This window comes from Sebastes umbrosus, chromosome 11 (genome assembly GCF_015220745.1).
Source record: "Sebastes umbrosus isolate fSebUmb1 chromosome 11, fSebUmb1.pri, whole genome shotgun sequence".
Lineage (NCBI taxonomy): Eukaryota > Metazoa > Chordata > Actinopteri > Perciformes > Sebastidae > Sebastes > Sebastes umbrosus.
The window spans coordinates 15,927,591-15,953,692 of NC_051279.1; the positions used below are offsets into that span (position 1 = coordinate 15,927,591).

General features: G+C 40.9%; 3 protein-coding genes across 6 annotated transcripts; all 3 read right to left on the bottom strand.

Moving 5' to 3' along the window:
- Positions 1–218: 218 nt before the first annotated feature.
- On the bottom strand, positions 219–17,641 carry snx27b (sorting nexin 27b). Of its 3 annotated transcripts, XR_005208844.1 has the most exons (14): positions 17,055–17,428; positions 9,222–9,453; positions 8,923–9,115; positions 7,763–7,827; positions 7,567–7,671; positions 7,350–7,428; positions 5,917–6,080; positions 5,709–5,798; positions 5,059–5,208; positions 4,843–4,971; positions 3,771–3,830; positions 3,631–3,679; positions 3,060–3,516; positions 219–409 (listed from the first exon to the last, which is right to left on the bottom strand). XR_005208844.1 is itself a non-coding variant. In XM_037784650.1 (13 exons), the coding sequence occupies exons 1-13, from the start codon at positions 17,426–17,428 to the stop codon at positions 3,472–3,474; spliced, it is 1,749 nt and encodes a 582-aa protein (XP_037640578.1). In that variant the 5' UTR covers positions 17,429–17,641; the 3' UTR covers positions 1,994–3,471. The 3 variants fall into 3 exon arrangements, 2 of the variants coding, with proteins under 2 accessions (XP_037640578.1, XP_037640577.1); XM_037784650.1 differs by lacking the exon at positions 219–409 and having other exon boundaries at positions 1,994–3,516; positions 3,617–3,679; positions 17,055–17,641; XM_037784649.1 differs by lacking the exon at positions 219–409 and having other exon boundaries at positions 1,994–3,516; positions 17,055–17,639.
- Positions 17,642–19,307: 1,666 nt separating this feature from the next.
- Positions 19,308–26,043, bottom strand: LOC119496959 (ictacalcin-like). 2 transcript variants are annotated; one of them, XM_037784652.1, is made up of 3 exons: positions 25,950–26,043; positions 19,791–19,927; positions 19,308–19,678 (listed from the first exon to the last, which is right to left on the bottom strand). In XM_037784652.1, exons 2-3 carry the CDS (start codon positions 19,920–19,922, stop codon positions 19,553–19,555), a joined length of 258 nt encoding a protein of 85 aa, XP_037640580.1. In that variant the 5' UTR covers positions 19,923–19,927; positions 25,950–26,043; the 3' UTR covers positions 19,308–19,552. The 2 variants fall into 2 exon arrangements, with proteins under 2 accessions (XP_037640580.1, XP_037640579.1); XM_037784651.1 differs by lacking the exon at positions 25,950–26,043 and adding an exon at positions 20,821–20,947.
- Positions 24,448–26,087, bottom strand: LOC119496960 (ictacalcin-like). The gene is made up of 3 exons (XM_037784654.1): positions 25,950–26,087; positions 24,920–25,056; positions 24,448–24,807 (listed from the first exon to the last, which is right to left on the bottom strand). The coding sequence occupies exons 2-3, from the start codon at positions 25,049–25,051 to the stop codon at positions 24,682–24,684; spliced, it is 258 nt and encodes an 85-aa protein (XP_037640582.1). The 5' UTR covers positions 25,052–25,056; positions 25,950–26,087; the 3' UTR covers positions 24,448–24,681.
- Positions 26,088–26,102: the final 15 nt, after the last annotated feature.

The following is a 26,102-nucleotide window of genomic DNA, read 5'->3' on the forward strand; positions in this document are numbered from 1 at the left end:
AATCCTAACCCTTACCCTAACCTTAACCTAAATCTAAACCTAAACCTAAACCAAGTTCTCACCCTAAAATATAATGATTTACATTGTTGGGGCGTGCATTTTTTGTCCCCATTTGGAAAGTGAGTCCCCACAATGTGACTGTGTAAACAGGTTTAGGTCCCCACAACAAGGGTAATACACACACACACACACACACACAAAATAAAGAAAAAGAACTAACTTTGCATCAATAAATCGGTTTATTTAAAAGAATATGTTACAATTTATTACAGTAAGCGACGTAACCAAACACTTTGTCTTAAATTTTACATTTCAACATGTCATAGAATCTGCAGGTCGTCAATCTCCATCCTCTTCTTCTTCTTAGCGGGACTCTTCTTCGGAAAGCCAAACCTTATCAGGTGAGAAACTTAACAACAGAGATGCTGAATTTAACATAGTATCTTACTGAAATAAATAATATTAGTGTGACACAAAACTTTAAGTCAGGATGAGAGAGAGAGAGAGAGAGAGAGAGAAGAGAGAGAGAAGAGAGAGAGAAAGAGAGAGAAAGAGAGAGAAAGAGAGCGGGCCGGGGTGAAGGTGGGCAGATCAGACAACGTCAGACAATCGACCGCGTCAGACACGGTCCAGTAAACAGACAAGAATCCTGGGAAATGCATTCAGCCTTTAGGATTGCAATTCTCTCAATTCAAGGCTCAGTACATTCAATTAAGCCTCCTTTGCACAACCACCAAGGTCTGTTGGAGCTCATTAATCACCCAAAATGGCTTTGTTGAACAGCACCATCGTTACAACAAGCACTCTTAGCAAGAGACGCTTTACTTGCTCGTAGATAACAAAAAATACCGTTGATATTCTCATTAGGAGCTAAATAGGAGTCAGGGCTGGGTGATGATTGAATATTATGGTTTACTGACATTCACTGGCATCATATACTGATCATGTGACTTAGAGGAATATTAACATTGCGTAACATTTTGAGGGCTCTATTAGCAGAAATGGAACATACTATTCATAGTGAAATAATAATATTTTTATAGTGTAATATATTATATTTCATTAGTGTATAATCAACTGAAACTAAGAATCGTGTTTTCGTTAGCTGAGAATGAGCCCTTCATATCTACATAGGGAGCGGGTCCTCTTCATGGAGTCCGCCATGGTTCTACAGTAGCCCAGAACGGACAAACCGAACACTGGCTCTAGAGAGCCTTTTGCATTTTTGCGGTACCTGCAGGCCACGGTAGTTCTCTGACGCATTTGTGAAAGTGAGGTAGCGTGAGCCAGTGTGCAAAACCGTGGTACCGCCAGCCGCAGTCTGACTTCCGTTGCTCCTAAAGTAATGTTATTATGGTAAGGATGGCCTCTGAGCATGGCGAACAGCGTTACCACGGTTTTGCACTCAGCGGCTCACGTTTACCACAGTCTTGGAAAGGGAGGAGTGAGCGGAGTGGTACTCAGTTGGTTGCAACCTGCAACCACACCACTAAATGCCGCCAAATCCTACACACTGCCCCTTTAATTAATAACTAGAAAATTTAGTTGAAGTTTTTGTTTTGCACACATGAAGTTTTTTATGCAGTATATTGATTTTGTTAAATTTTCTTTTTACCTTCATGATAATAAACCATAATCACCCAGCACGAACAGAAGGGCTCATTTTGTAAAAGCTAAAAGCAACTGAACATGTAGCATCTTTTGGAAAAAGTAAAAACTTTAAAAAATGTCCTTTTAAATGGGTTCATAATGCAATAAAGCTTCTTATAAGGTAGTACTATCACAATATTGCACTGAGCAATGATTAATGTTTAATGTCAGCATGGAGTCACATTTTAATGATGTAATAATCTGTAACTACATTATTTTATTTTTTATTTAGTTGTCAGCCTGAAGTCAGTATTGCATCATCAGATAATTATGTTATACCTACCTTATCACATTATTTTTATTACATTATTCTAGGAATGAGAGCATTAACTGGGCTCATTTAGAGGGACATTGAATTACACTGTTTATTACATTACACTGCAGTTCAGTTGCTACAAAGCCTTTAGTGAATGTGCACAGTTCATTTCCATATCTATCATGTTGATGAAGTGTGCAAGTTGCCGTTTTTTTGCTAAGAAATCCTCTTCCCACTTAACCCGACTCTGTAGTGCATAAGTGGTTCAACAGTACGGCGAATGTACCAGCTACAGAGATAAATAGTGCTGCAAGTGGAAAGGCCTTCTGAATTGCAGGCCTATTATAAATCCTGTGGGAGCTCTCAGGAACAAAGTAATCAGAGCCTGTAGGGGAGTAGAAAGGAGGAGAAGGACCCCTGCTGTCTCTTAAGGGTAATGCACACTAAACATACTGTACTCCACTGTCTGATCAGTGCTCTACACCTTCACTGCTGCATGGAGTGTTCACGTAATACTATAAATACATAAAAGTGTAATGCATCACTCTGCACACTGCACATACCATTTGGTGATGCAGTACACAATCATACTGTAGTCAGTCAGTCAATCGTGAATGTAAACTAACTAGTAGTTCCAGTATTATGCCCACTATCTGCTTCTTAGGTTACATTTCCCACACTTGGAGGTTGTTAATACTGTTGGATAAAGTGCAACATTAGTCTAAAGTTTAACATTGTTCCTGCTCATGTGTCAAATCATCACAGCTGTGTCTCTGAATGAAAAAAAAAAGAGTCAAAAATGTCCGCTTTCTCTCTCCCGCTTCTCATTTGCCACATTACAATGTTAATAGTTTTCTTTTATAAATGCAAATTGATCAGCAAACAGATGAAAATCTATGTATGTGACGTCATTCAGCTGTGACTTACATTCTGAGGGCCTCGCTCTGGTTGGCCCCAGGCCTTTTTGGGCCCCCTGTGTTAACACGTTAACAACTGGCCAAAGACAAAAAAGACACTGCTGCTCTGATCCGTAAATGGAGAAACTAAGTGTCTTCCTGTGGTCAACGCTCAGTATCGCTGATCTGTGTTCCCCTTTGCGAGCACTAACAGCTTCCACTTTCCCTTGTTAGTCCGACAATATTTCCTTACTCACTTCAGCTTCCTCTTCCCGGTAGGACTCCTTCAGAGGAGGCTCAAAACCACCTCATGTACAAGTCCCATTCCACTTCCAGTCCCTGCCAATAAGAAGAAGGCTTGCATGAATCCATGACTGTAAGTCTATAGAGGCCTCGTTTCTTTTTGACAGAGCTCTGCTTAATGCATGATTATGGTGCGCTGGATTCAAGAGTTCTGGTTCATGTGTCTGTAGCTTTTAATGCTTCGATTTGTTCGTTTGCAGGTGCTTGTTGGTTTGCATGTGTTGGGGGTAGCTTCTCAGGTTGTAGCTGATGGAGTGTAAATGATGACCATGTAGTTAATAGCTGCTGGGTCTGGGGCTAGATGAGGGCCGAACTGAGCCGAGTCGGTGACGACGGTGTCTAGTTAAGAGGTAACAATCTCCCTTCCTAGGTGCCTCCATCCCTTCTGTGCCTCAGCAGCTGGAAAATATTCTGAAACAGAAACAGCAATCAGGAGGAAGACACACAAACTGAGAAATTCACCCAGACTATTGATTAATCATCGACTGGACAGAGGCAGGCAAAGCCTTACCTTGCCACACATACCATCTTTACTGCAGTTCTTATTGTCCTTGTCTGTAGCCTCCTCTTCCACCTGTAGAAACACACACGTTGCAGGTATGATGAAGGAAAGAAATAAATGGTTTGTAATAGAGCAGGTTAGTCTGTTCGTAGATGGTCCTTACCTCCTTCCTCCACTTCAGCTCACAGAAGACTCTCTCAAAGCACTCATGCATGTAGTTAAACTGAACAGCACGACAAATACAAAGAGAGAAACAGAGATTGAGATTTAAGACGAATAAGATTGATGTTGATAAGGTTCACATATTTTCCTTTAAAGGAATAGTTTGATATTTTGGGAAATATGCTTATTCACTTTCTGGGAGAGTTAGATAACCACTCTCATGTCTGTACTGTAAATATAAGGTTACAGCCAGCAGCTGGTTTGCTTAGCTTAGCACAAAGACTGGAAACAGAAAGAAACAGCTAGCCTAGCTCGGTCAAATGGTAAGAAAATCCACCTACCAGCACCTGTAAAGCTCACTAAATAACAAGTTATATCTATGTTTAATCCGTACAAATACTGAAATATAAAAAAGAAATTTGCAGTTTTAGCGGGAGTTATGTGCCAGACTATTTCTTGGCTTTAACTTTAACTTCCTGGAGTCTCCTCTGTTTGCCTGGCAACTGCTCACAGCCAAGAAATAGTGTAACCGGACAAAACTTTGGGTTTTGTATGGATTAAACAATTGAGAGGTGAGCTTTAGCTCGTAGACTGTTTTTCTTGTCAAGTCTTTAGGCTAAGCTTAGTTAGCCGGGCTGCCTGCGGTAGTTATATATTCACTATACTGACATGAGAGTGGTATTGATCTCACCTAACTCTTCGCAGAAAGCGAATACGCGCATTTCCCAAAAGGTCAAACTGTTCTTTTAAATTATAGAAGTAACGCTAGTGATCTTACGCATTTATATTTCACTTAGACATTTTTATTTTACTTATTTACAAAGAAAAGCAGGTTCTGAAGCTATGTAACAGGAATTTAAATACTGTATAGGCAGACACTTTTTTTAAAATTAAAAAGCTGTTATGAATGTTGCAGGTGCGTAAGATCAGAAACTGGTTATCTAAGTCATTATTCTATAACACTGAACAGATGACATGTCAGGGTTCCTACACATTCTCCATTCCTACGCATTTTCCATTTAAATGATATTTTCACTAGAACTTCACTGTGATAATGTGCATGTGTTACTCACATAGGGTGTAAATATCTTGACCCAGCGTGGTTTCTTCTCTCCTCGTGCATATTCAAAGCAGAAGGCCATTCCCTCTTCGTCCGTGTCCCACCTCTGCATTTCCCCCCAGTCAAACGCAATCACCTGGTTCTGGAGCAACACTGAGGCTTTAATACACTCACTCCATTATACATATAAAACATGTTTACACGCACACTAACAAACAGTTGCCCTTGCCTCGAGTGTCCCTTCCTCAGTGCAGGCGTGCAGCTTGAAGTGGTGAATGCTGATGGCTGTGATGACGTGGCCTTTACGTCGGGAGTCGCAGGAACAGTGTGGGAATATGATCTCATTGTAGCCCTCGCAACCCCTCAACAAACTCAGATACTGAGAAAGAAAGAGGCAGAGGAGACAGGAGAGTGTTTTTTTTACTATATATTACAATATGTAGTTCTGCAAATGACTGAAGTTTAGATGCAGGATGCACCTTCTGTATCTAAGCTTTATAGCTAAAAAGCAGAGAACAGTCAGGGCCTCTAGTTATTCTCTGCAGCCAAACTGATCTGAAAATAGGGCGTGAGTATTTTACCTGCTGGGGCAGGTTCAATCTATTTATGTTTTCAGACAGAAGAGAACTCACTCGCTTTCTCTATGCACATTTTCCTCTACATTCTCACTGTTAGACAACCTCCACCTCCAGAGGACTCTGTACCTTTTCCACTGCGTTATATCACACACAGTGAAGGGAGACTGAACAGGTGGTAGAGGGGATGATATAAACCACACTGAACTATAACAAGTGACTCTATCTGTCTCTGTCTGTGTAAGTTACTCAGGAGCAGTAGTAGAGTAGATGTGTGGTGTCTGTCAACATGTGAGAGACTGACCATGGACATCTTCTTCTGCTCTGCCAGCTTCTGCAGCTGGTAGGACTTCTGTTCGGCTTTGATGAAGCCTTTCTTTACGTCATCCACAGCCTGCGAAGATAGGGACAAAAAAGGGGACACTGTGAAAACAAACCCTAAACACAAAAAAGCACATCCATACACACACACCACGATAAAGAAAGACAGACGTAACTGTATGCACACACACCTGGTGAAAGAAGTAGTTGACAGCAAGCTGGTTGTCATTGAGCAGAATCTCCTCTTCTGTAGTGAAGAGCCACTTTCGCAGGGTGAGGCAGGTTCCTGGGATGGCTGAGGTATAGTTCTGTACATACAGTTTGTGGGGGAACTCGTTGGGGGCAAGCTTACGCACTGAAGAAGAAAGAAAAGAAAGTGAGGGAGGGAAGGAAGGAGAGTTATATCCCATTCTTATGTGGCGAGAAATTAAAAACTGTTGCTCTGTCTTGACATAATAACTACTTTCTCTACCTTTGTTGCTATTAATGCTATTTCTTGTAGTTATTCAAACCACAGGAAAGATTAGCATTTAGTGTTTAAATATGTTAGATACTAGCTGCTGAATGAACACATTCAACTAAGATGCGTTGGCATTTATCACTGCGGTACAGCCTCAAAGAGCTGCTATAGCATGGCTGTTGATTCTCAGTCTTGTTTAACTCTTGCCATTAAAGCTTGACTGACAAATGTAAGAGCAAGAGGTGTTACAGAGGTGAGAACAGAGGTTTTATAGTGAAAGCAAAAGTAAGGGTCAAGAGGTGATCTAACAGATGGTAGGATTCATTCAACGCTTCTCAGACTAAAGTCCAATAGCTTTGGCAAATTGATCTCATCTTTAAAGCAGCCAACAGATGCATATTAGGTTAAAAGGTTATGCACTACAGCGCGCACATTAAATGTAAGGAAACGTATCTTCAAGTCAACCCTGAAACTAAAAGGTAACCAGTGTGAAAAGGCAAGAGGAAGGGTGGCGATTCATCATCTTGTTTTTGCTCCAAGAAGATCTCTAGCTGCTGTCTTTCCTCCAATTCGGAAATAAGAGAGAGATTTCGAAGAGCGGAAGGAATGCAAATATTTATGATAATCTAATCTGCAACTGATAAAAACATGTTTGACTTTCTCCGCATGACTGAGGGATACAAAAATGCTGAACTTCTAATTCATTTTTTGGCAGAAAGAAACAATTCTGAACTCTTGCAACCTGCATGCAAAATTCTGATCAAAAATCTCTCGTTTTTACTGCTGCTGTGCTGCTGCTTCTGTCTTTGCGGCAAGAGACAGAGCACACGGTTCATGGAGAATGAATTCAGTGGTGCTACGTGGGTTGAAAAGAACTACTTCTGATATTGATTCATTTAGCTGCTTTTTTAAAAAATCCGAACTGTCTTTGTACTACACTAGCCTTGAAGGGACATAAACGAACATTCATAAAAATCAGGTCATGATTTTAGATTATTTTGAAAAGGTCGGCTATTGAACAACCATAACTCTTTGTCATTAGGCGATACTGGCAACAACTAAAGTCTAAATCTGTGTTTTAAAGAACAATGGGAAACATATTTCGGTGTAGAAAAGGAGCATGCACACAAATTCAAAGCTAAATAATTACATGTTCTTACTAACCGAAGGTGTGGTTGATGACCTCAAACAGAGCAAAGTAACTGGCTGTTACGCTGTCCATCCCTAGTTTCATAACCACAGCCTGAAGGAGAAAGACAGAGACAGAATGAAAGGGGGTGAAAAAAGGAAACAGAAAGAGTAAAACCTTTGCGAGATGACCGTAATGATGAGGTCATGGTTATAATGGTTAAAAGTTATTCAGGCCTGTGCGTGTGTTTACCTGGTAGACCTGGTCTGTAGTAGAGTTTTTGCGAACTCTGACGGTGAGCGTGGTTTTGTCGGGCATGGCTATTCTCAACTCCACATCCGACACGCCATTATAGTTCTAGGTCACAAGAAGGAGAGACAGACTGCACGGTGAGTCACGGGCAGACGACCACAAAAAGATACAAACAAGTAGGTTTTTCTTTTTTTACCTCATCTGATTCAGACAGGAACTCCTGCATGATGTCACTTTCTCCAATTACCCGTACAGAGCACACTGCAGATAAGAGACAAAATATATGAGGCAAAGATTTTTTTTAAATGTGAAATAACAGTGGTTATGCAATAGGGCTGGGACGATAAACCTATCCCCCGATTCGAAACTTGGGTGCCGATTCGATATGTATTTTGATTTTTAAGTATTGCGATTCGATATTACTCGATGATTTATTGTGATTTTTGTTAACTTTTTTAACACTAGACCATGAGAAAAAGTAAAACAAAAATATGGAAAATATCTAAATTAATACAGTAAAAATGTTTGATTTAAAATATATCAGTCATTGTCAGTTATTATTTATTGAATTCTTTCAAGCAATCCAAAAATCAAAGAATAAAAGACATTTCCCTCACAAATTAGTGGTATTTTATTTATATGGACATGTAACATTTTTTATACTTCTAGTGAATATATCCAATCCAATCAATCTTATTTACATGTATGCATTTTGTATGGACAGTTCCCTTTGTTAACACCTTAATTTGAAACATAGGACGTAGTCCCATGTGTATACTTCCCCTAACTTGCCAAGTCTGTCGCTAGCTTTCCCGTCAGCTCTGTTCTCTTTATAAAGCCATGGTCAGCTCAATTAGGCCCATTTGAATGCATTTAATATGAATGTCAGTATATGGGTGCTCTACAGTTGCAGTGGCGGCTGATTTGATCACAGAGATGAGAACGGACCCTGCGCTGTTTTCTACTTTCTCGTTTCGGCTCGCTGGGGTTGGCTGCAATTTGTTTTGGGTGAAAGATACGGAATGAATATAACACCACGTTACTCAGACAACAACAATAAAAGTGGTGATTTCTTCTACCTCCTCAGACTCAAATGAAGCAAATATATTGATTCTGACATTAAAAAATGTATTTAAAAATCGTAAAATAAATCGTGATACATAGGTGAATCGATTTTTTTCCCCCCACCCCTATTATACAATGCAACACAACAAACAGTTATGTATTCTTGAGTGGACAGTACTTCTCCCAGGCATTTCCACATTTTTTACCCCATTACTTAACTTTAAAACCCTGAACGAGGGTTATCAAAAGTTTTATAGAAACCCTGCGTCTCCTTACTTCTCTCTCCCTTACCTTTCTCCAGGTATTCTTCCAGGCCTCTGCGTCGTGCGTCCAGCTGCTGTTCCGACAGAGAAAATGGCCATTTCCCAGGCAGCTTGGGGAACGTAAAGTTGGCAAACTCCCTCTTCAGGTTTTGGTGTAGGATCACAAACTCGCGGTAACGCTTGGAGCACAGCTGCCTGCCCGCCATGTACACATTATATACCTGGAAGACAGAGAGTGCAGAGAAAAAGATTACTGAGAATGAATGTCCTAACACAAGGACAGGGAGTTGAAGATCAATCCTCATCTTCATCCACAAGTGCACCCACCACAAACTTTTCCTGGTTGAGCTCAGTGTGTTTGTAGCTCGGCACAGAGATGGGGACGGCCTGCTTGTCGGAGTAGTCATAGCAGGACTGGGCTGACACGTCGTCTCCGGGATCCAGGCAGTCGGCCTCCTGAGGCGGGACGGCCAGCACGGCCAGAACCAGCTCCCTCTCTCCAGCCCGGATCAGGTCCACCACCTGCTTGTGGGTTGCTCCCTCTACATTCACACTGTTACTGTAGAAAAAACATGGAGCAAGAGATTTAGATAGAAGTTGAGTTTCTTTTTTATTCATGCAGAGCCTTTTCTCATTTCCTTACATTGTTTGTGTCTATGGCACATTCTGAGGCTGAGTTTGTACTGGACTGAATTAAACTGAAAGGTTTTACATATCCAAGAGTACAAATACACGACACATCTCACTATATAAAGCAATCAATTATAATAATACTAAAAATTACAGCTTCAAAAAATTTAAATAGACGTGGATTAAAGGTCCAGTGTGTAAAATCTGGCGGTATCTAGTGATGAGGTGAGGAGACTGCAACCAACTGAAGCTCCTCCCGCGTGCCAAGCGTGTTGAAGAGCTACAGTGGCCGATGCAAAAACGCGAATGGAGAGTCATTTGTTGGAAGAGAAGCGTAGGTCATTTGGAGCAGAGCCAGTGCGTAGAGAGTGTGTATGTGGGAAGTGAGTGGTGAAGAGAGAGAGAGAGAGAGAGAGAGAGAGATAGATAGAGAGAGAGAGAGAGAGAGAGAGAGGCGGTGACAGAAACGAGTAACGTTATTGACAAGCAGGAAAAGTTAACAGTGTTTGGTTTGTCCGTTTTGGGCTACTGTAAGAACATGGCGGCGCAACATGGTGGACACGTGGAGAGGGGACACACTCCCTATGTAGATATAAACGGCTCATTCTAAGGTAACGACAACACGATTCGTATTATCATGTGATTATACACTAATGAAAACATACTTATTTATATTATATTCCATTTCAGCCAATAGATCCCCCAAATTGTTACACACTGTTCCTTTAACACATTTCTGACACACTGACAACAACAATGAAAAATTGGCAAGTTTCACAAAGGTAACATTTACACAGGACTGTTGTATTTAGACACTTAATTCATAATAATGGTGCATTGTAGGCTTATCTCAAGGGGAAAGAGTGAAGCATTGAATTATCAGAGCCCTAAATAGAACCTAATTTCTGAATGAAATGGCCGAAAGTGAATCAAGAGAAACAGCTTCTGTTTACGCGTGGCAGAGTGACAGAGTGACAGAGGCTCTGTCCTCAAAATCACTCTGCCCTCACTTTTTCCTCCTCTGGAATAAGACCTTTGGTTTATGTCATTAGCACAGCTGAGCATGAGTAACACTGGGTGTGTGCCCTATGGCAGGCGTGTGTCAGAGGCATGACTGTGCTGACGTAGCGCCCTCCCGACCTATAGTTAACTTTACTCAAAACAGCCACAGCATCTCTTCTTAAAGCTCTCAGCATCACCTCTAGCTGTTTCTGACACTATTCAAAACAAATTCCAAAGTTATTGGACTAGGTTGGCGAATAAAGTTGTAAACTATGCCAGAATGAGACTCAGTAAATTACATTATCCTGTGATTTATGCTAATGTAATGGACTTTTGCAATTTAAACAATAGCTTGCAAATATTTGCATGAATATACTGTATAAGTTGGCCTAACTTCTACTTGAACATTTTCCAAAGACAAAACAGACAAACTGCCTCAAATGGCACTTCAGTGTTTATTTGCATAGCCTGAATGTAACCCAGTCAATACCTTTGGGAAAATCCTAATCAAAATTTGTGTGGCATAAATTGGTAAGTAAAAGCTGGCTCTGATCTTCTAATACAATGGCTTCCTTTTTGAGCGTTGCAAAATAGGTCAATGTTAGAATATGTTGTTAAAATATACTTCCCTGACAGGTAAAACTCAATTCTCAAGTCCCTGTTCTCCATTTCCACACTGCCTATCCGTGACCAAAAACTGCCAACATTCTTTAATAGCTTTCAAGGGTGTAACTGTGTACAACAAGTTTGTATAGGCCTATAAGCTAATCCTACTTTTATTATGATCTTCAGAGCATTTTGTAAACAAACATGCCCAATTCATATCCAGAAAGGCCCACAAATGTTATTATGTCATCTCTTCCTCATGAGAACTGAGGCTGTCAATGTTCAATGAACCCAATTGGCAATGTCCACAGATGGGAAGCCAGTTAGGAATCACATCCTTGAGATCCCTGGCAAAAGCCCTCTGTATCAGAACACCATTAAATAATAGAAAATGTTATGTTTTGTTTTTACTGTAGATACACCATTAAATAACAGAAAATATATAGTTTTTTTTTACTGTGGGCACACTGTTAATTAATACAAAATGTTACTGTTATTTTATAGATTTTTTGCTTAGAGTATAGCATGTCTGTATACTGCCTCCACAATGACAACAGTGAATAGGGAAATTGATAGTGGTGTAAGAAAATATCGAGTATCGCAATATTATGTTTTGTGATACTGTATCAATTCTCAAAAACACTGTATTGATTTTTAATTAATAGTTTAAATGCAAAGATGTTGGATGTTACAGGGACTGTGATAAATGCAAATGCAGATCCCATTATTCTGATAGAATAAAAAAGTAAACTTTTTTTTTTTAACTCACATTTTATGCATATGGTGGTGTGGTCTTCATTCTATCACATTTTTCCTAAAATGAAATTTTAAAAAAATCGCAAGATATTGCTTTGCTTACAGTATTGCAATATATTGAATCGTAACCCCTGTATCACGATACGTATCATATCGCTAGATTCTTGACAATACACACAGCCTTAGAAATGGAAAAGGAAAAATTAGGAAATAAGAACTCAACTGGAATCTTAATAATACACATACTCAAAATAAGGCACTTCATCGCATTGATGCAAAAATGCTGTAAAGCCAACACTGCCATACAGCGTTCCTGCTTCCCGACTCGCAACATATATACTTGTGACTGGCAGCTGATCTGTTATATCAGCCATGATGTCATGGCTTATGTCGACAGGGTGACACGAGACTAATGCTCTCTAACACCTAATAACTTCACACGCAAGCAAGTCAAGGGAGAGAGGCCTTCCGAGCCAGGGCGCACACATTGCAAAGCTGAAAGCTGATTATGTAGGTAGAAATAAGCAAAGACTGATAGGGGGGACACAAATAAAAAACATCTTGCAGGTGCAGTGCGAGAAAGAACAAACGTCTCCTACGACACAAAGTACAGATGAAGCATTTTGGCAGCTTTATGGCTAGCCTATATAATAAGCACCTGATGCGGTGCCCTTTGCACTTGCACTATCAGCACTTCTAAGCATCATAAATTGTTTTTAAGAGACATTTTCCCTATGTGTCATATTTTCACTGCTTCTATCTGTATATATAATTCAAGGTAATGGTTTATTTGTTCATATCACTGCCGTTTTCTATTATGCACTCTAGGCATGCACGCTTATGCACAAGCAAACATGCACACATACACAAGCTAAAACTCAAATATGCTACAATAATATAAACTGCAAGAGAGAAGGTGTATTGTTCTGAGTGTTTACATAGCCTTTATCATCAAGCAGGAGGCTGAAAACAGTTGTCTGGCACTATAGATTATTCTGCATCAAAGGCTAAGAAGCAGGAGTTGTTTGTAAATGTGCAAAGAAGTATTGATTGCATAGAGGCTCCTTAATACCGCAGCTAGCATGCAGGCACAACACTGTGTGCATACTTGCAGTTATTGTGCACATACTGTGCCTTGAAAGGAAGGCAGAAAGGCTGCATGCACCAAAGTCAAATCTTCAGCTACATACAACAATGAATGTGTAAACATCTAGTCATATTTGGGCCCGTCTTATCTACTGAATGGGAGACACAGGAGATGACACGGTCCCAAATTAAGCTATTAAACCTGCAGTAGGTAGAATATTTTTGGCATCATTGGGCAAAAATTCCATAATAACCTTTCAGCATGTTGTAATTCAAGTGCTCTGAGCGAAAACTAGACTTCTGCACCTCCTCATGGCTCTGTTTTCAGGCTTTAAAAAAATCGGGAGACTTTGGCCAATCACAGGTCATTTTAGAGAGAGAGAGAGCGTTCCTATTGGCTGTGCTCCGACTGGTGGGCGGTGCTTGGTATTTCCACAGGAGATCTCGACATGGCTGCCGGGTCACAAACTTTCTCATTTAACAGCTAAACAGTACACTACAAGATGTTTCTGAACACATTTGAGGCGAGAAATAGGCATTACAGTAACAGAATATTGATTCGTATTTGATCAGCGCTGCCTAGTTTGACCGTTTGATCGGAGTTCGCGAGTGATTGACAGCTGCTAAGAGACAGCAGGCTCCAGCTCGGCTCTGATTGGTTGTTTTCCTCCGGTCTGTGAAATCTTGCAGATGCCATTAGGAGCACCAGAGGACACACAGGACACATGTCTTTCAGATTACCTGTCTCATGCACTACTGTCAGGATATAGTGACCGTTTTATAAAAACTTTATTTAAAATCATATTTTATTTCTACCCACTGCAGCTAAAACAGCATAAACTAGTGCAAAGGGTATAGGCATGAACATGTACCCACACATTACATTCATCACAATGAATAATAGGATACGGGGGGTGAAATAAAAGGGCTAGCAGGCTGTCCTTTGTATACAATATACAAAAATGCACATAATTACACTCAGTTTGCACCAGTGTAATGTTGACTGGCTAATTGAATTGTGTGACAAAAACGCTCTTATCATTAACACTAGTAAGACAGAAGAAATTATTTTTGGCCTTCCTCCTGACTGTCAGCTGCCTCCAGTTACAATTCATAATGTAGAAATTAAACAGGTCTCTTCATACAAATACCTGGGAGTTATGATAGACTCCACTCTATCATGGACCCCTCACATTGAATTTACCTGTAAGAAGATACAGCAGCGCATTTACTTTCTTCGCAGACTCAGATCATTTGAAGCCAGTAGCCAGATTATATTTCTATTTTTCAGTTCAGTGATTCAGAGTGTCCTGTTGTACTGCAGCACAGTCTGGCTCAGTAGTATATCTGTAAAACTTAAAACTAAACTTTATAGCCAAATCAAAATCTGCGCGAAGATCATTGGCCAACCTGTGACAGCCTCCTTTCAAGCAGCTCACAACAAGAGTATGCTCAGACTTGCTAACAGCATCTCTTCTGATCCCTTATATGTTTTAAATGGGGAATATCAACATCTGCCCTCCAAGAGGCGATTCAGAGTCCCTACATTTAATCGCATCAGGCTAAAGAACGCTTTTGTCCATCAGTCCATCTTGTTGCTAAATAATAATGAATGAGCTGCTAAGGACATGTAAATCCAGAGGACAGATTATCATTGTTTAATGGGTCATGTGTGACTGCAGGCCATCCATTAGCAAAGTAGTGTGCAAAAGCCAGCCAATGAGATGCTGAATTGTTTTAGAGAGCCAAGCCAATCAGAATCGAACTGAAGGCATCCCTCCCTTTCTGCATCACCTTATTCCACACAAACAGACACACAGTACTGACGCTGCGCTGTGTGCTCCTCTCCATAGCAACAGAGCCTAACATCAGCCAAGCAATCTCCATGCATACTAACGGGGCCAGTGAGGACAACCACCTCCATCCATCCTTTAATGCAGCACACACACACACATCACTGATATAGTAACATCAGAGCCATGTCTTGTTAACTGACCAAATCCAGTGATGTAAGTAAAGCAAAGCTATGGAGAAATATTACAAACATCTGGTTCCAGATGTTTTATTTCACCCCCGCATCCTATTATTCATTGTGATGAATGTAATGTTTAGGTACATGTTCATGCATATACCCTTTGCACTTGTTTGTGCTTTAAAGCTGCAGTGGGTAGAAATAAACTATGATTTTAAAATCCATGCAAAGCAAGCTATGCAGAAATATTACAAACTGCATCTGGTTCCAGTGATATGAGTGTGCACCAGGGGTGACTTTTTTTTATTTGTTTATTTGTTTATTTGTTTTGCACAATTTAAGACTATACAACATAACAAAACAAAATTAAATGAATGATATACAGTGCAGGAAGAGGCAAGAAAAAACAACTAGGCTTATCCGAAGCCTCCACCTATAGAGACAAGATTAATATAAAGAAATAATATGAGTACATAATAGTTGACTTGAGAGAATATTTGGCATGGCTGTGGAATAGGTTTCAGTGTGACAGGAATTTCTAATGATCCCTGGATGGTTTCTCTCTTGACACACAAACACACACACAGACACTCCTTTCATGAGGATGAACAGGCTACTCTGCCCCTGCAAGACCAGTATATGATAGTGTGCATGCTCACACAGGCTACTCTGCCCCTCAAGACCAGTATGATGATAGTGTGCATGCTCACACAGGATACTCTGCCTCTGCAAGACCAGTATATGATAGTGTGCATGCTCACACAGGATACTCTGCCACTGCAAGACCAGTATATGATAGTGTGCATGCTCACACAGGATACTCTGCCACTGCAAGACCAGTATATGATAGTGTGCATTCTCACACAGGCTACTCTGCCCCTCAAGACCAGTATAGTGTGCATGCTCCCAAAGGCTACTCTGCCTCTGCAAGACCAGTATATGATAGTGTGCATGCTCACACAGGATACTCTGCCACTGCAAGACCAGTATATGATAGTGTGCATGCTCACACAGGATACTCTGCCACTGCAAGACCAGTATATGATAGTGTGCATGCTCACACAGGATACTCTGCCACTGCAAGACCAGTATATGATAGTGTGCATGCTCACACAGGCTACTTTGCCCCTCAAGACCAGTATAGTGTGCATGCTCCCAAAGGCTACTCTGCCCCTGCAAGACCAGTACATGATAGTGTGCATGCTCACACAGGCTACTCTGTCCTTGCAAGACCAGTATGATAGTGTGCATGCTCACACAGGATACTCTGCCACTGCAAGACCAGTATATGATAGTGTGCATGCTCACACAGGCTACTTTGCCCCTCAAGACCAGTATAGTGTGCATGCTCCCAAAGGCTACTCTGCCCCTGCAAGACCAGTACATGATAGTGTGCATGCTCACACAGGCTACTCTGTCCTTGCAAGACCAGTATGATAGTGTGCATGCTCACACGGGCTACTCTGCCCCTGCAAGACCAGTATATGACCAGTATATGATAGTGTGCATGCTCACAAAGGCTACTCTGCCCCTGCAAGACCAGTATATGATAGTGTGCATGCTCACACAGGCTACTCTGCCCCTTCAAGACCAGTATATGATAGTTTGCATGCTCACACAGGCTACACTGCCCCTGTAAGACCAGTATATGATAGTGTGCATGCTCACACAGGCTACACTGCCCCTGTAAGACCAGTATATGATAGTGTGCATGCTCACACAGGCTGCACTGCCCCTGTAAGACCAGTATATGATAGTGTGCATGCTCACACAGGCTACTGTGCCCCTGCAAGACCAGTATATGATAGTGCATGATGGTCTGCATGCTCACACAGGCTTTCTGTTTCATTAGGATAAACAGGCTACTCTGCCCCTGCAAGACCAGGATGATAGTACATGATAGTGTGCATGCACTCACAGACTACTCTGCCCCTGCAATACCACCAGTATATGATAGTGTGCATGCTCACACAGGCTTTCTGTTGGCCGACACTGGTCCCAGCAAGGAGACAGTGAATGACACCCACCGGTGACAGTCATTCTGAGATGAAATAGTCATGTATACGTTAGTTAAAATGTGAGTTTAAGCTGAGATAGTAGCCACTTACACCTCCAGGATCCTGTCCCCCTTGGAGATACCGGCTCTGTCGGCGGCTCCTCCCGGTAAAACAGCACTGACATGCTGCAGTGGAGCATACAGCTCCCCGTTAATGCTCCGTAGTTGCCCTCCTTCACTAACTTGTCCCCGTACATTGAAGCCGTAGCCCGAGTCAGACTTCACTATCCGGACTAGCCGTGGGCCTGAAGTAACGGTGGTGGTGGTTGTTGCTGCTGTCTGGCAACCGCCGCCGCCGCCGCCGCCGCCGCCGGTGCCCGGTGTAACGTTACCGCTACCGCCACCGCTACCGGAGCCGTTACGAGACGAAGGGTGAGGCAACGGAGGGATTGATGAACATATTCCTTCTCCCTCGACGTCCGCCATATTTCACTATACTCTTTGTATCATCCACTCCGGTTCAGCTGCTAACGGTAAATATCCCACAAACATTAGCTTTGCAGTAGCAGGCTAATCAGCTTCGGCTATAGCTAACTGACCCGAGTTCTCCGGAAAGAGCCGACAGAGTCCGGTGATTCACGAAGCCCGCCCCAGGATGCGTTCCATGTGGGTCACTGTGGATGTGGTGGAGTTTCCTGGATAGGATAGGCCACATACTGTAAGTGTATGGCAAGTTGTGAGTCAGTCAGTCAGTGTTATTTTCAGGCTAAATTAGTAATTAACAAGTCAGACTGTAAGACAGTGGTTCCCTACTATAGGGTGACCAGAACATCTGTCTTTTGCTAATACATACATACACAGTACATATAGATAGATAGATAGATAGATACATAGATAGATAGATAGATAGATAGATAGATAGATAGATAGATGGATAGATAGGTAGGTAGGTAGGTAGATAGATAGATAGATAGATAGATAGATAGATAGTAACTTTATTGATCCCAAGGGAAATTCAAGTTTCCAGCATCACAGTTCCATAGTGCAAAAACATGTTTGTAAAAAGGCAGTAAAAAAGTTAGTAGTACAAAGTACAAAAAAATATACCAGATATTAAAATACAAGGAGATGAAGACAACTGTTAAAACTGAATATAGTGCAGGGTAACAGCTGTGATACACGACTATTAAAAAAGTGAATATATATATATATATATATATAAACCAAGTGCTCCACAGACAGACTCAGGAAATCCTTTGTCCCCTATCAAACTGTATAACATCTCTCTAGTGAGGGAGGTGAGGGGGGGTGGGGGGGGACAAAGGAGGACGGTCTTCAGGACAGATAATAATGCACACAGTGCACCTTCACAGTCTCTTCTGCACTATATTCACTTTTTGAATAGTCCTGTATCTCAGTTGTTAGCCTGCACTATATTCAGTTTTAACAGTTTTCTTCATCTCCTTGTATTTTTATATCTGGTATATTTTTTTGTACTTTGCACTACTAACTTTTTTACTGCCTTTTTGCTAACGTGATTTGCACTATGGAACTGTGATGCTGAAAACTGTAATTTCCCTCGGGATCAATGAAGTTACTATCCATCTATCTATCTATCTATCTATCTATGTATCTATCTATCTATCTATCTATCTATCTATCTATCTATCTATCTATCTATATGTACCGTGTACGTATGTATTCCCCCTTTGTGAAATAAAAAAAAAATGACTAAAAACTGAAAATGAATCACCTTCCACTGGCTTCACAGTTATAAGTACTTTCCTAGTATTTGTTGTAGTCCTTCCTATCCTTTAAGAACATTTGGTAAATATTGTTCATCCCCTTTCTTAATTGATTCCAGCCATGGGGAAATAAATAGCATGGGCACCTCAGAGTGAAAAATCTAAACACAAGGGGGCAACATTGCGACATAAAATCTATATCATCTATGGTGGACAACTCAGTTGTGAACACAGAATAATTACAGACATCTGTATGAACATGTGGGTGAAGATTACCGCTTATAAGGTTTGGAGCTGTATTTTATCACGTAATTGCCACTCTTAACTCAGCCTTTTAAGGACCACATGCAGATGTACAGCTGTTTGCCTCTCCCTCAGTGTTATTTCCTGTGTAAAGCATCTAAACAGTGACATAATAGTGAACATTTACTGTATGGGATCGGCCCCTGAATGATGAGCTAAGAGACATTTTAGTTAACGTGTTAGCCTATATGAAAAGGCAAATCATGTTTTTTAAGATAATTTTAAAGGTATTTCTGCCTAGTAGATGTGCAGTAGAGAGGGTCAGCTGAGTTTGGACAATATCTGTAATTCATTTAGGGACACACACAAAGCATTCACAAAATGTGACAACGTTTATTTATGTTTCTTTATTAATCACTTCAATATCAGCGATACTCAAATTCAGTAGGTCCTCAAGCCTACATAATAATCCTCATCTGTATGTGTTTAGCCAAGTTTTCTTTCTCAGAACAAATGATAATGACATGTATATTTTATAGATGTGACTGTAAAACTGGTGCAAGTTGGATCTTCCATTTTTTTTAATTTAGTACAAATTTAGTTTTGAGGCAATGTGGCCGAATTATTGACCCTTGCACATCGAGCAGAGGGCTGCTACGAAAGTGACGTACTCCTGGAAATCAACAACACCATCCCCGTCGTTATCCAGCGCCTTGAAGAATTTGTCCACATCCGCTTTGTTGCTGGGCTAAAGAAATAAAAACAGAAGGAGAAGTAGTTGTAAGTAGATAGTAAATATAAAAAATATGTCAAAGTGGCACAGCTCTCTATTGCAATAGTGCTACATCTTTTCTACTTACTTTCAAATCAAGCTCTTTGTGGAGCAGTTCAGACAGTTCGTTCTTGGTCAAAGTCTTGCTGTCTCCGTCTTTTCCAGCGTACTTGTCGAAGACGTTTCCGAGGAGGGCCATTGCCTGTGGGAGCTGCGTCATGTTGGCTGGAACGAGAAAATAGTGTTGACTGTGTATTCCAGTGTTTATTTATTTATTCATTTTACATGGCGGTGGTAATGCAGTACCGTGGTAATGATTCATGCTACATTAAAACACATGGGTTGGACTCTTGGTTGAGTAGCTTGTCTTAACAAGCATGATCTTAGATCAGGAATGTTACCGCCCAACGCCCTTCCTCATTAGTCTCATGAATAGAACAGATTCTTTTAAAAATGCATTCAGTACAAACTCAGATTTTCCTTCTCTCTAAATGTTGCTCGTTTGTTTCCTTGTCATATTTTCTGTGTCCCTCAGGGCTAATACTCCATTTCTAGTGACCATTGGTTTTAAACAAGAGACATGATCAAGCGCTGTATGGGTGGTGCAACAGAGAAGCAAATTGGTAGTTTGGTGTGGCATTCAAGTCTGCATTTTTCTAAAACAATTCAAGGCATCTAATAGCTGCATGCCCATTCACTTTACTGGTTGTTTCTTCTCAACGGCTTTGGCTCGGCTGTACCGTTATACACTGTCGTGACTCACTACTTTTCACATCCTCAGTTGCCCCACCCTACTGCATGCCTTTTTAAAAGAACTTTTCATTGTTTTTTTCCCCCCAGAATCCCTTTTAGCTTTCATTTCCTGAATTCCAAACCAACTTCACATCTGTCGCCGTTATAACATTCAAATTAGAATTGGTATAATCTTACATTATATTTACAGCTTAACTCTATTTACACGTAGCACTCCACACAGTACACAAACCACACCCAGAAGCTGATTCATGCATCTCATACCACATCATGCTACATATCAGGTATCAAGTATTTAGACAAATGAAATCCAAAATAGTTAATGCTGTATTTCAAAAAGGATTCATGAAAATATTTCCACTCACCAGAATTGTATGATAATTTTGAGTTGTTGAGATGGTGGAAGAGAGGGATTTGTGAAGAGAGCACGGACACAAACCTTTTTAATCAGAGGTTGACACACCCTCTTCCCAAGTCCCCACCCCTCTTGATGTACTTTTTTCTTTCTTTCTTCTCTCCAGAAAAAAGTCCAAAACGTGAAAATGACAATGCTGCAATGTCCTCTTTCTTACTTTCTCTCTAACATAAAGTCCCCTTTCATACCAGTACTACGGATGTGGGAAAACTACAAGTCTACATATAAGGATGCTCATGCAAATAGATGATTGCATGTCATGTAATAGTAAGTAATGGTGGTCAATATAATCTCTTTTCACGCCGCATGATGAGTGGACATCAAATCCTCTAGATCAGGGGTTCTCAACCTCTTGTAACTTGAGGCTCACTTCTGATTGTTCAAAAATGTAAGTATTAAAAGTATATATTTTTTCTGCCACTCAGAAATTTTATCTGCCACTTTTAAAGGATCGGCGCAAAACAAAGGAATAACATTTTAGATCTGATGTCATTAATAATAATAATGATAATAATAAATTCGACTTATATAGTGCTTTTCAGGGACTCAAAGACGCTGAACACTATAGAGGGGAAACGGTGTGGGACAAACAGCAGAGGAACGACACACACAGGCGCACTCTCATACATACACACGGACAAATGGATAAGGGGGGCGGGGGGGCTAGGAGTAGGCAGAGGAGAAAAGATGGGTCTTGAGGCGGGACTGAAATAGGCTGAGCGAATCAGTCTCCAATGTGTTGTGGGAGGGAGTTCCAAAGCTTGGGAGCTGCCCTGGAGAATGCTCTCTCCCCAAAGCTGCGGAGGTTGGACTTGGGGTTGGAAAGTAGACCAGCTGAGGTAAATCTGAGGGACCGTGGGGGTTGGTAGGGGCAGAGGAGGTCAACGAGGTAGGGAGGAGTAAGTTGGTGGAAGGCTTTGTAGGTGAGGGTCAGGATTTTGAAGGTGATCCGGTGGTAAACAGGGAGCCAGTGGAGGTCTTTGAGGACTGGAGTGATGTGATGCCATGATTTGGTGTGAGTTAGGAGTCGGGCTGCTGCATTCTGGACCAGTTGGAGTTTATTGATGGAGGTGGTGCTTATGCCGTAGAGGAGAGAGTTGCAGTAGTCGAGGCGGGAGGAGATGCAGGTGTGAATGAGCTTCTCGGCAGCAGGAGATGTGAGGGAGGGTTAAATCTTGGCAATGTTGCAAGGTGATAGAAGGAGATTTTGACAAGTTGGCGAATGTGGGGCTCAAGGGAGAGGGTTGGGTCAAATATCATGCCACGGTTGCGTGCCGGGGGGGAGGGGGAAACAGAGGTGCCATCAATGGTGAGTGTGGGGTTGTTGATTTTGCTGAGGGTATATTTGGAGCCGATGAGGAGGAGTTCTGTTTTGTCGCTGTTTATTGTGAGAAAATTCTGTTGCATCCAGGTTTTCTATTGCAGAGAGGCAGGAGTTGATGTGGGAGGAGGGTGGGTTGTGGGGGGAGTTGGTGCTGAGGTAAATCTGAGTGTCATCGGCATAGCAGTGGAAGTCTAGGTTGAAATAGCGAAGGATCTGACCAAGGGGAAATGTTCCAATATTAAAAAACATAATTAAAAAACATTATACGCGTGGTAAATTACAGTGTTCGAATTACATCATGGCTTCCGGGGAGCCCCATTTTTCTGGGGTGGGAGGGTACTGTACACAGTACTGTACTTTGTTATTGTCATCTATAGTGGTTGTTTGCATAAAAACACATAATTCAAATGATTATGATTATTAAAATATTTGCTTTGATTAAAACAATCTTGGCAAGCTGCTTAGAGTTAGTGTTAGGAAGTTAAACAGGTCATAATTCTCTCTCTAATACAGGGGTGTCAGATTCAATTTCATCCCGGGCCACATCAGCATTATGGTTGCCCTCAAAGGGCCGGTTATAACTGTAAGACTATATAAATATATCTACTCTTTATCATATTACATAATTACCTCTGCATTCGATTATTATTGGTTTTTAGTAAAAACTTAATTAATAACTAGCTCTGAAAGCAGAAGTCTAGGAAAAATGATTGCAAGCAGACATTCAAGTGTACAACTATTGTACAATTTATTTAAAAAATGAGTTCAGTAACAAAAACACATGCTTGTGCATATATGCATGTACTTAGACACAAAAATACTGAATGTGGGCTCACACACACACACACTCACTTTTCTCTGTGTTATTATAACACAGATCCCATGAATTTATGAGATTAAGAAACCCTCATCATTACTCATCCATCAAAGCTCAACATTTTCAAGTGAATAGTAAAGTTCTTTTTTTTTTTTACCATGACACAAATATTATCAAGCACTATTTATTACATTGACTTTGTTTAACTTTTTGGTCGCAGTTGAGAGGGGCAGAACTATGGTACAACAATGTGACAGAGTAGCTGTCACTGACGGTGGGCAGCGCACTCACACACACACACGCACGCACGCACGCACGCACACAGACACACACACACACACGCCAAACATTTCTCCGCTCCCTTCCTAATTCACTAAGGAGTTAAAACACCTCGCGACATATCCCTCTCCCCTAAACTGTTTTTCAGTAGTGCGACCAAGGGTGCAAACTTGATTGTTCTGCTGCTTCCTGTACGGATATGTTCACACAAACATTATTCTTTGACATTTTGGCGACCACGTGCCGCCGCTGGAAACTACTGATATTGACACACTTTAGTGCGCAGGTAACAAAATGGAGATGCATTGTGGGACATGTAGTTTATGGACACCGTACTTCTGTAAAGCGGCATAGAATTGTATGATAAGCAAATTATATTCTTTGCCAGCTCTCGCAGACCACATCAAATGAGGTGCGGGCCTTGAGTTTGACACATATATCTATTTTATATTACTATGAAAACATCTCCTTCAAACACATCATGATAGTGTTGTAATTAATCTCCACCCAATGTCATTTTTCTTGAGCAGCGTTTGAAGGCGTCATAATAATAAAACAATGGCACCTCCGTTAATGTTAGTAGCCCCATTATTTATTTAAGCAGGACTGTGCTGCCCACCGGCTGCTAACAGGTAACATTACTAACTCTCCTCCTGCCGATTTCAACACAGGTTTGTTGTTCACAGTGAAGCTTTATCAGGGAAAAAATAGGGTGCGTCCCGTTTTTTAGCTTCCTTCCAGACATGCTAGCATGACATGGTTGGTAACAATGGATTCCTTAGTTTCTTTAGTACCATGGTGATTACCGCTTATACGGTTTGGAGCTGTATTTTATACATACATCACGCAAGCCACTCTTAACTCAGCCTTTTAAGGACCACATGCAGATGTACAGCTGTTTGCCTCTCCCTCAGTGTTATTTCCTGTGTAAAGCATCTAAACAGTGACATAATAGTGAACATTTACTGTATGGGATCGGTCCCTGAATGATGAGCTAAGAGACATTTCAATTAACGTGTTAGCCTATATGAAAAGGCAAATCATGTTTTTAAAGATCATTTTAAAGGTATTTCTGCCTAGTAGATGTGCAGTAGAGAGGGTCAGCTGAGTTTGCACAATATCTGTAATTCATTTAGGGACACACAAAAAACATTCACAACGTTTATTTATGTTTCTTTATTAATCATTTCAATATCAGTGATACTCAAATTCAGTAGGTCCTCAAGCCTACATAATAATCCTCATCTGTATGTGTTTAGCCAAGTTTTCTTTCTCAGAACAAATGATAATGACATGTATATTTTATAGATGTGACTGTAAAACTGGTGCAAGTTGGATCTTCCATTTTTTTTAATTTAGTACAAATTTAGTTTTGAGGCAATGTGGCCGAATTATTGACCCTTGCACATCGAGCAGAGGGCTGCTACGAAAGTGACGTACTCCTGGAAATCAACAACACCATCCCCGTCGTTATCCAGCGCCTTGAAGAATTTGTCCACATCCGCTTTGTTGCTGGGCTAAAGAAATAAAAACAGAAGGAGAAGTAGTTGTAAGTAGATAGTAAATATAAAAAATATGTCAAAGTGGCACAGCTCTCTATTGCAATAGTGCTACATCTTTTCTACTTACTTTCAAATCAAGCTCTTTGTGGAGCAGTTCAGACAGTTCGTTCTTGGTCAAAGTCTTGCTGTTTCCGTCTTTTCCAGCGTACTTGTCGAAGACGTTTTCGAGGAGGGCCATTGCCTGTGGGAGCTGCGTCATGTTGGCTGGAACGAGAAAATAGTGTTGACTGTGTATTCCAGTGTTTATTTATTTATTCATTTTACATGGCGGTGGTAATGCAGTACCGTGGTAATGATTCATGCTACATTAAAACACATGGGTTGGACTCTTGGTTGAGTAGCTTGTCTTAACAAGCATGATCTTAGATCAGGAATGTTACCGCCCAACGCCCTTCCTCATTAGTCTCATGAATAGAACAGATTCTTTTAAAAATGCATTCAGTACAAACTCAGATTTTCCTTCTCTCTAAATGTTGCTCGTTTGTTTCCTTGTCATATTTTCTGTGTCCCTCAGGGCTAATACTCCATTTCTAATGACCATTGGTTTTAAACAACAGACATGATCAAGCGTTGTATGGGTGGTGCAACAGAGAAGCAAATTGGTAGTTTGGTGTGGCATTCAAGTCTGCATTTTTCTAAAACAATTCAAGGCATCTAATAGCTGCATGCCCATTCACTTTACTGGTTGTTTCTTCTCAACGGCTTTGGCTCGGCTGTACCGTTATACACTGTCGTGACTCACTACTTTTCACATCCTCAGTTGCCCCACCCTACTGCATGCCTTTTTAAAAGAACTTTTCATTGTTTTTTTCCCCCCAGAATCCCTTTTAGCTTTCATTTCCTGAATTCCAAACCAACTTCACATCTGTCGCCGTTATAACATTCAAATTAGAATTGTTATAATCTTACATTATATTTACAACTTAACTCTATTCACACGTAGCACTCCACACAGTACACAAACCACACCCAGAAGCTGATTCATGCATCTCATACCACATCATGCTACATATCAGGTATCAAGTATTTAGACAAATGAAATCCAAAATAGTTAATGCTGTATTTCAAAAAGGATTCATGAAAATATTTCCACTCACCAGAATTGTATGATAACCTTGAGAGGTTGAGATGGTGGAAGAGAGGGATTTGTGAAGACAGCACGGACACAAACCTTTTTAATCAGAGGTTGACACACCCTCTTCCCAAGTCCCCACCCCTCTTGATGTACTTTTTTACCTTATTTCTTTCTT

Excerpts from the sequence above, each read along its gene's own strand:
- snx27b (XM_037784649.1), bottom strand. The coding sequence starts at position 17,428 with ATGGCGGACGTCGAGGGAGAAGGAATATGTTCATCAATCCCTCCGTTG. Across the intron at positions 7,429-7,566 it reads CTACAGACCAGGTCTACCAG|GCTGTGGTTATGAAACTAGG; the intron begins GTAAACACACGC and ends TTTCTCCTTCAG. Across the intron at positions 5,799-5,916 it reads TCAACTACTTCTTTCACCAG|GCTGTGGATGACGTAAAGAA; the intron begins GTGTGTGTGCAT and ends CTATCTTCGCAG.
- LOC119496959 (XM_037784652.1), bottom strand. The coding sequence starts at position 19,922 with ATGACGCAGCTCCCACAGGCAATGGCCCTCCTCGGAAACGTCTTCGAC. Across the intron at positions 19,679-19,790 it reads ACAAAGAGCTTGATTTGAAA|CCCAGCAACAAAGCGGATGT; the intron begins GTAAGTAGAAAA and ends TTATTTCTTTAG.
- LOC119496960 (XM_037784654.1), bottom strand. The coding sequence starts at position 25,051 with ATGACGCAGCTCCCACAGGCAATGGCCCTCCTCGAAAACGTCTTCGAC. Across the intron at positions 24,808-24,919 it reads ACAAAGAGCTTGATTTGAAA|CCCAGCAACAAAGCGGATGT; the intron begins GTAAGTAGAAAA and ends TTATTTCTTTAG.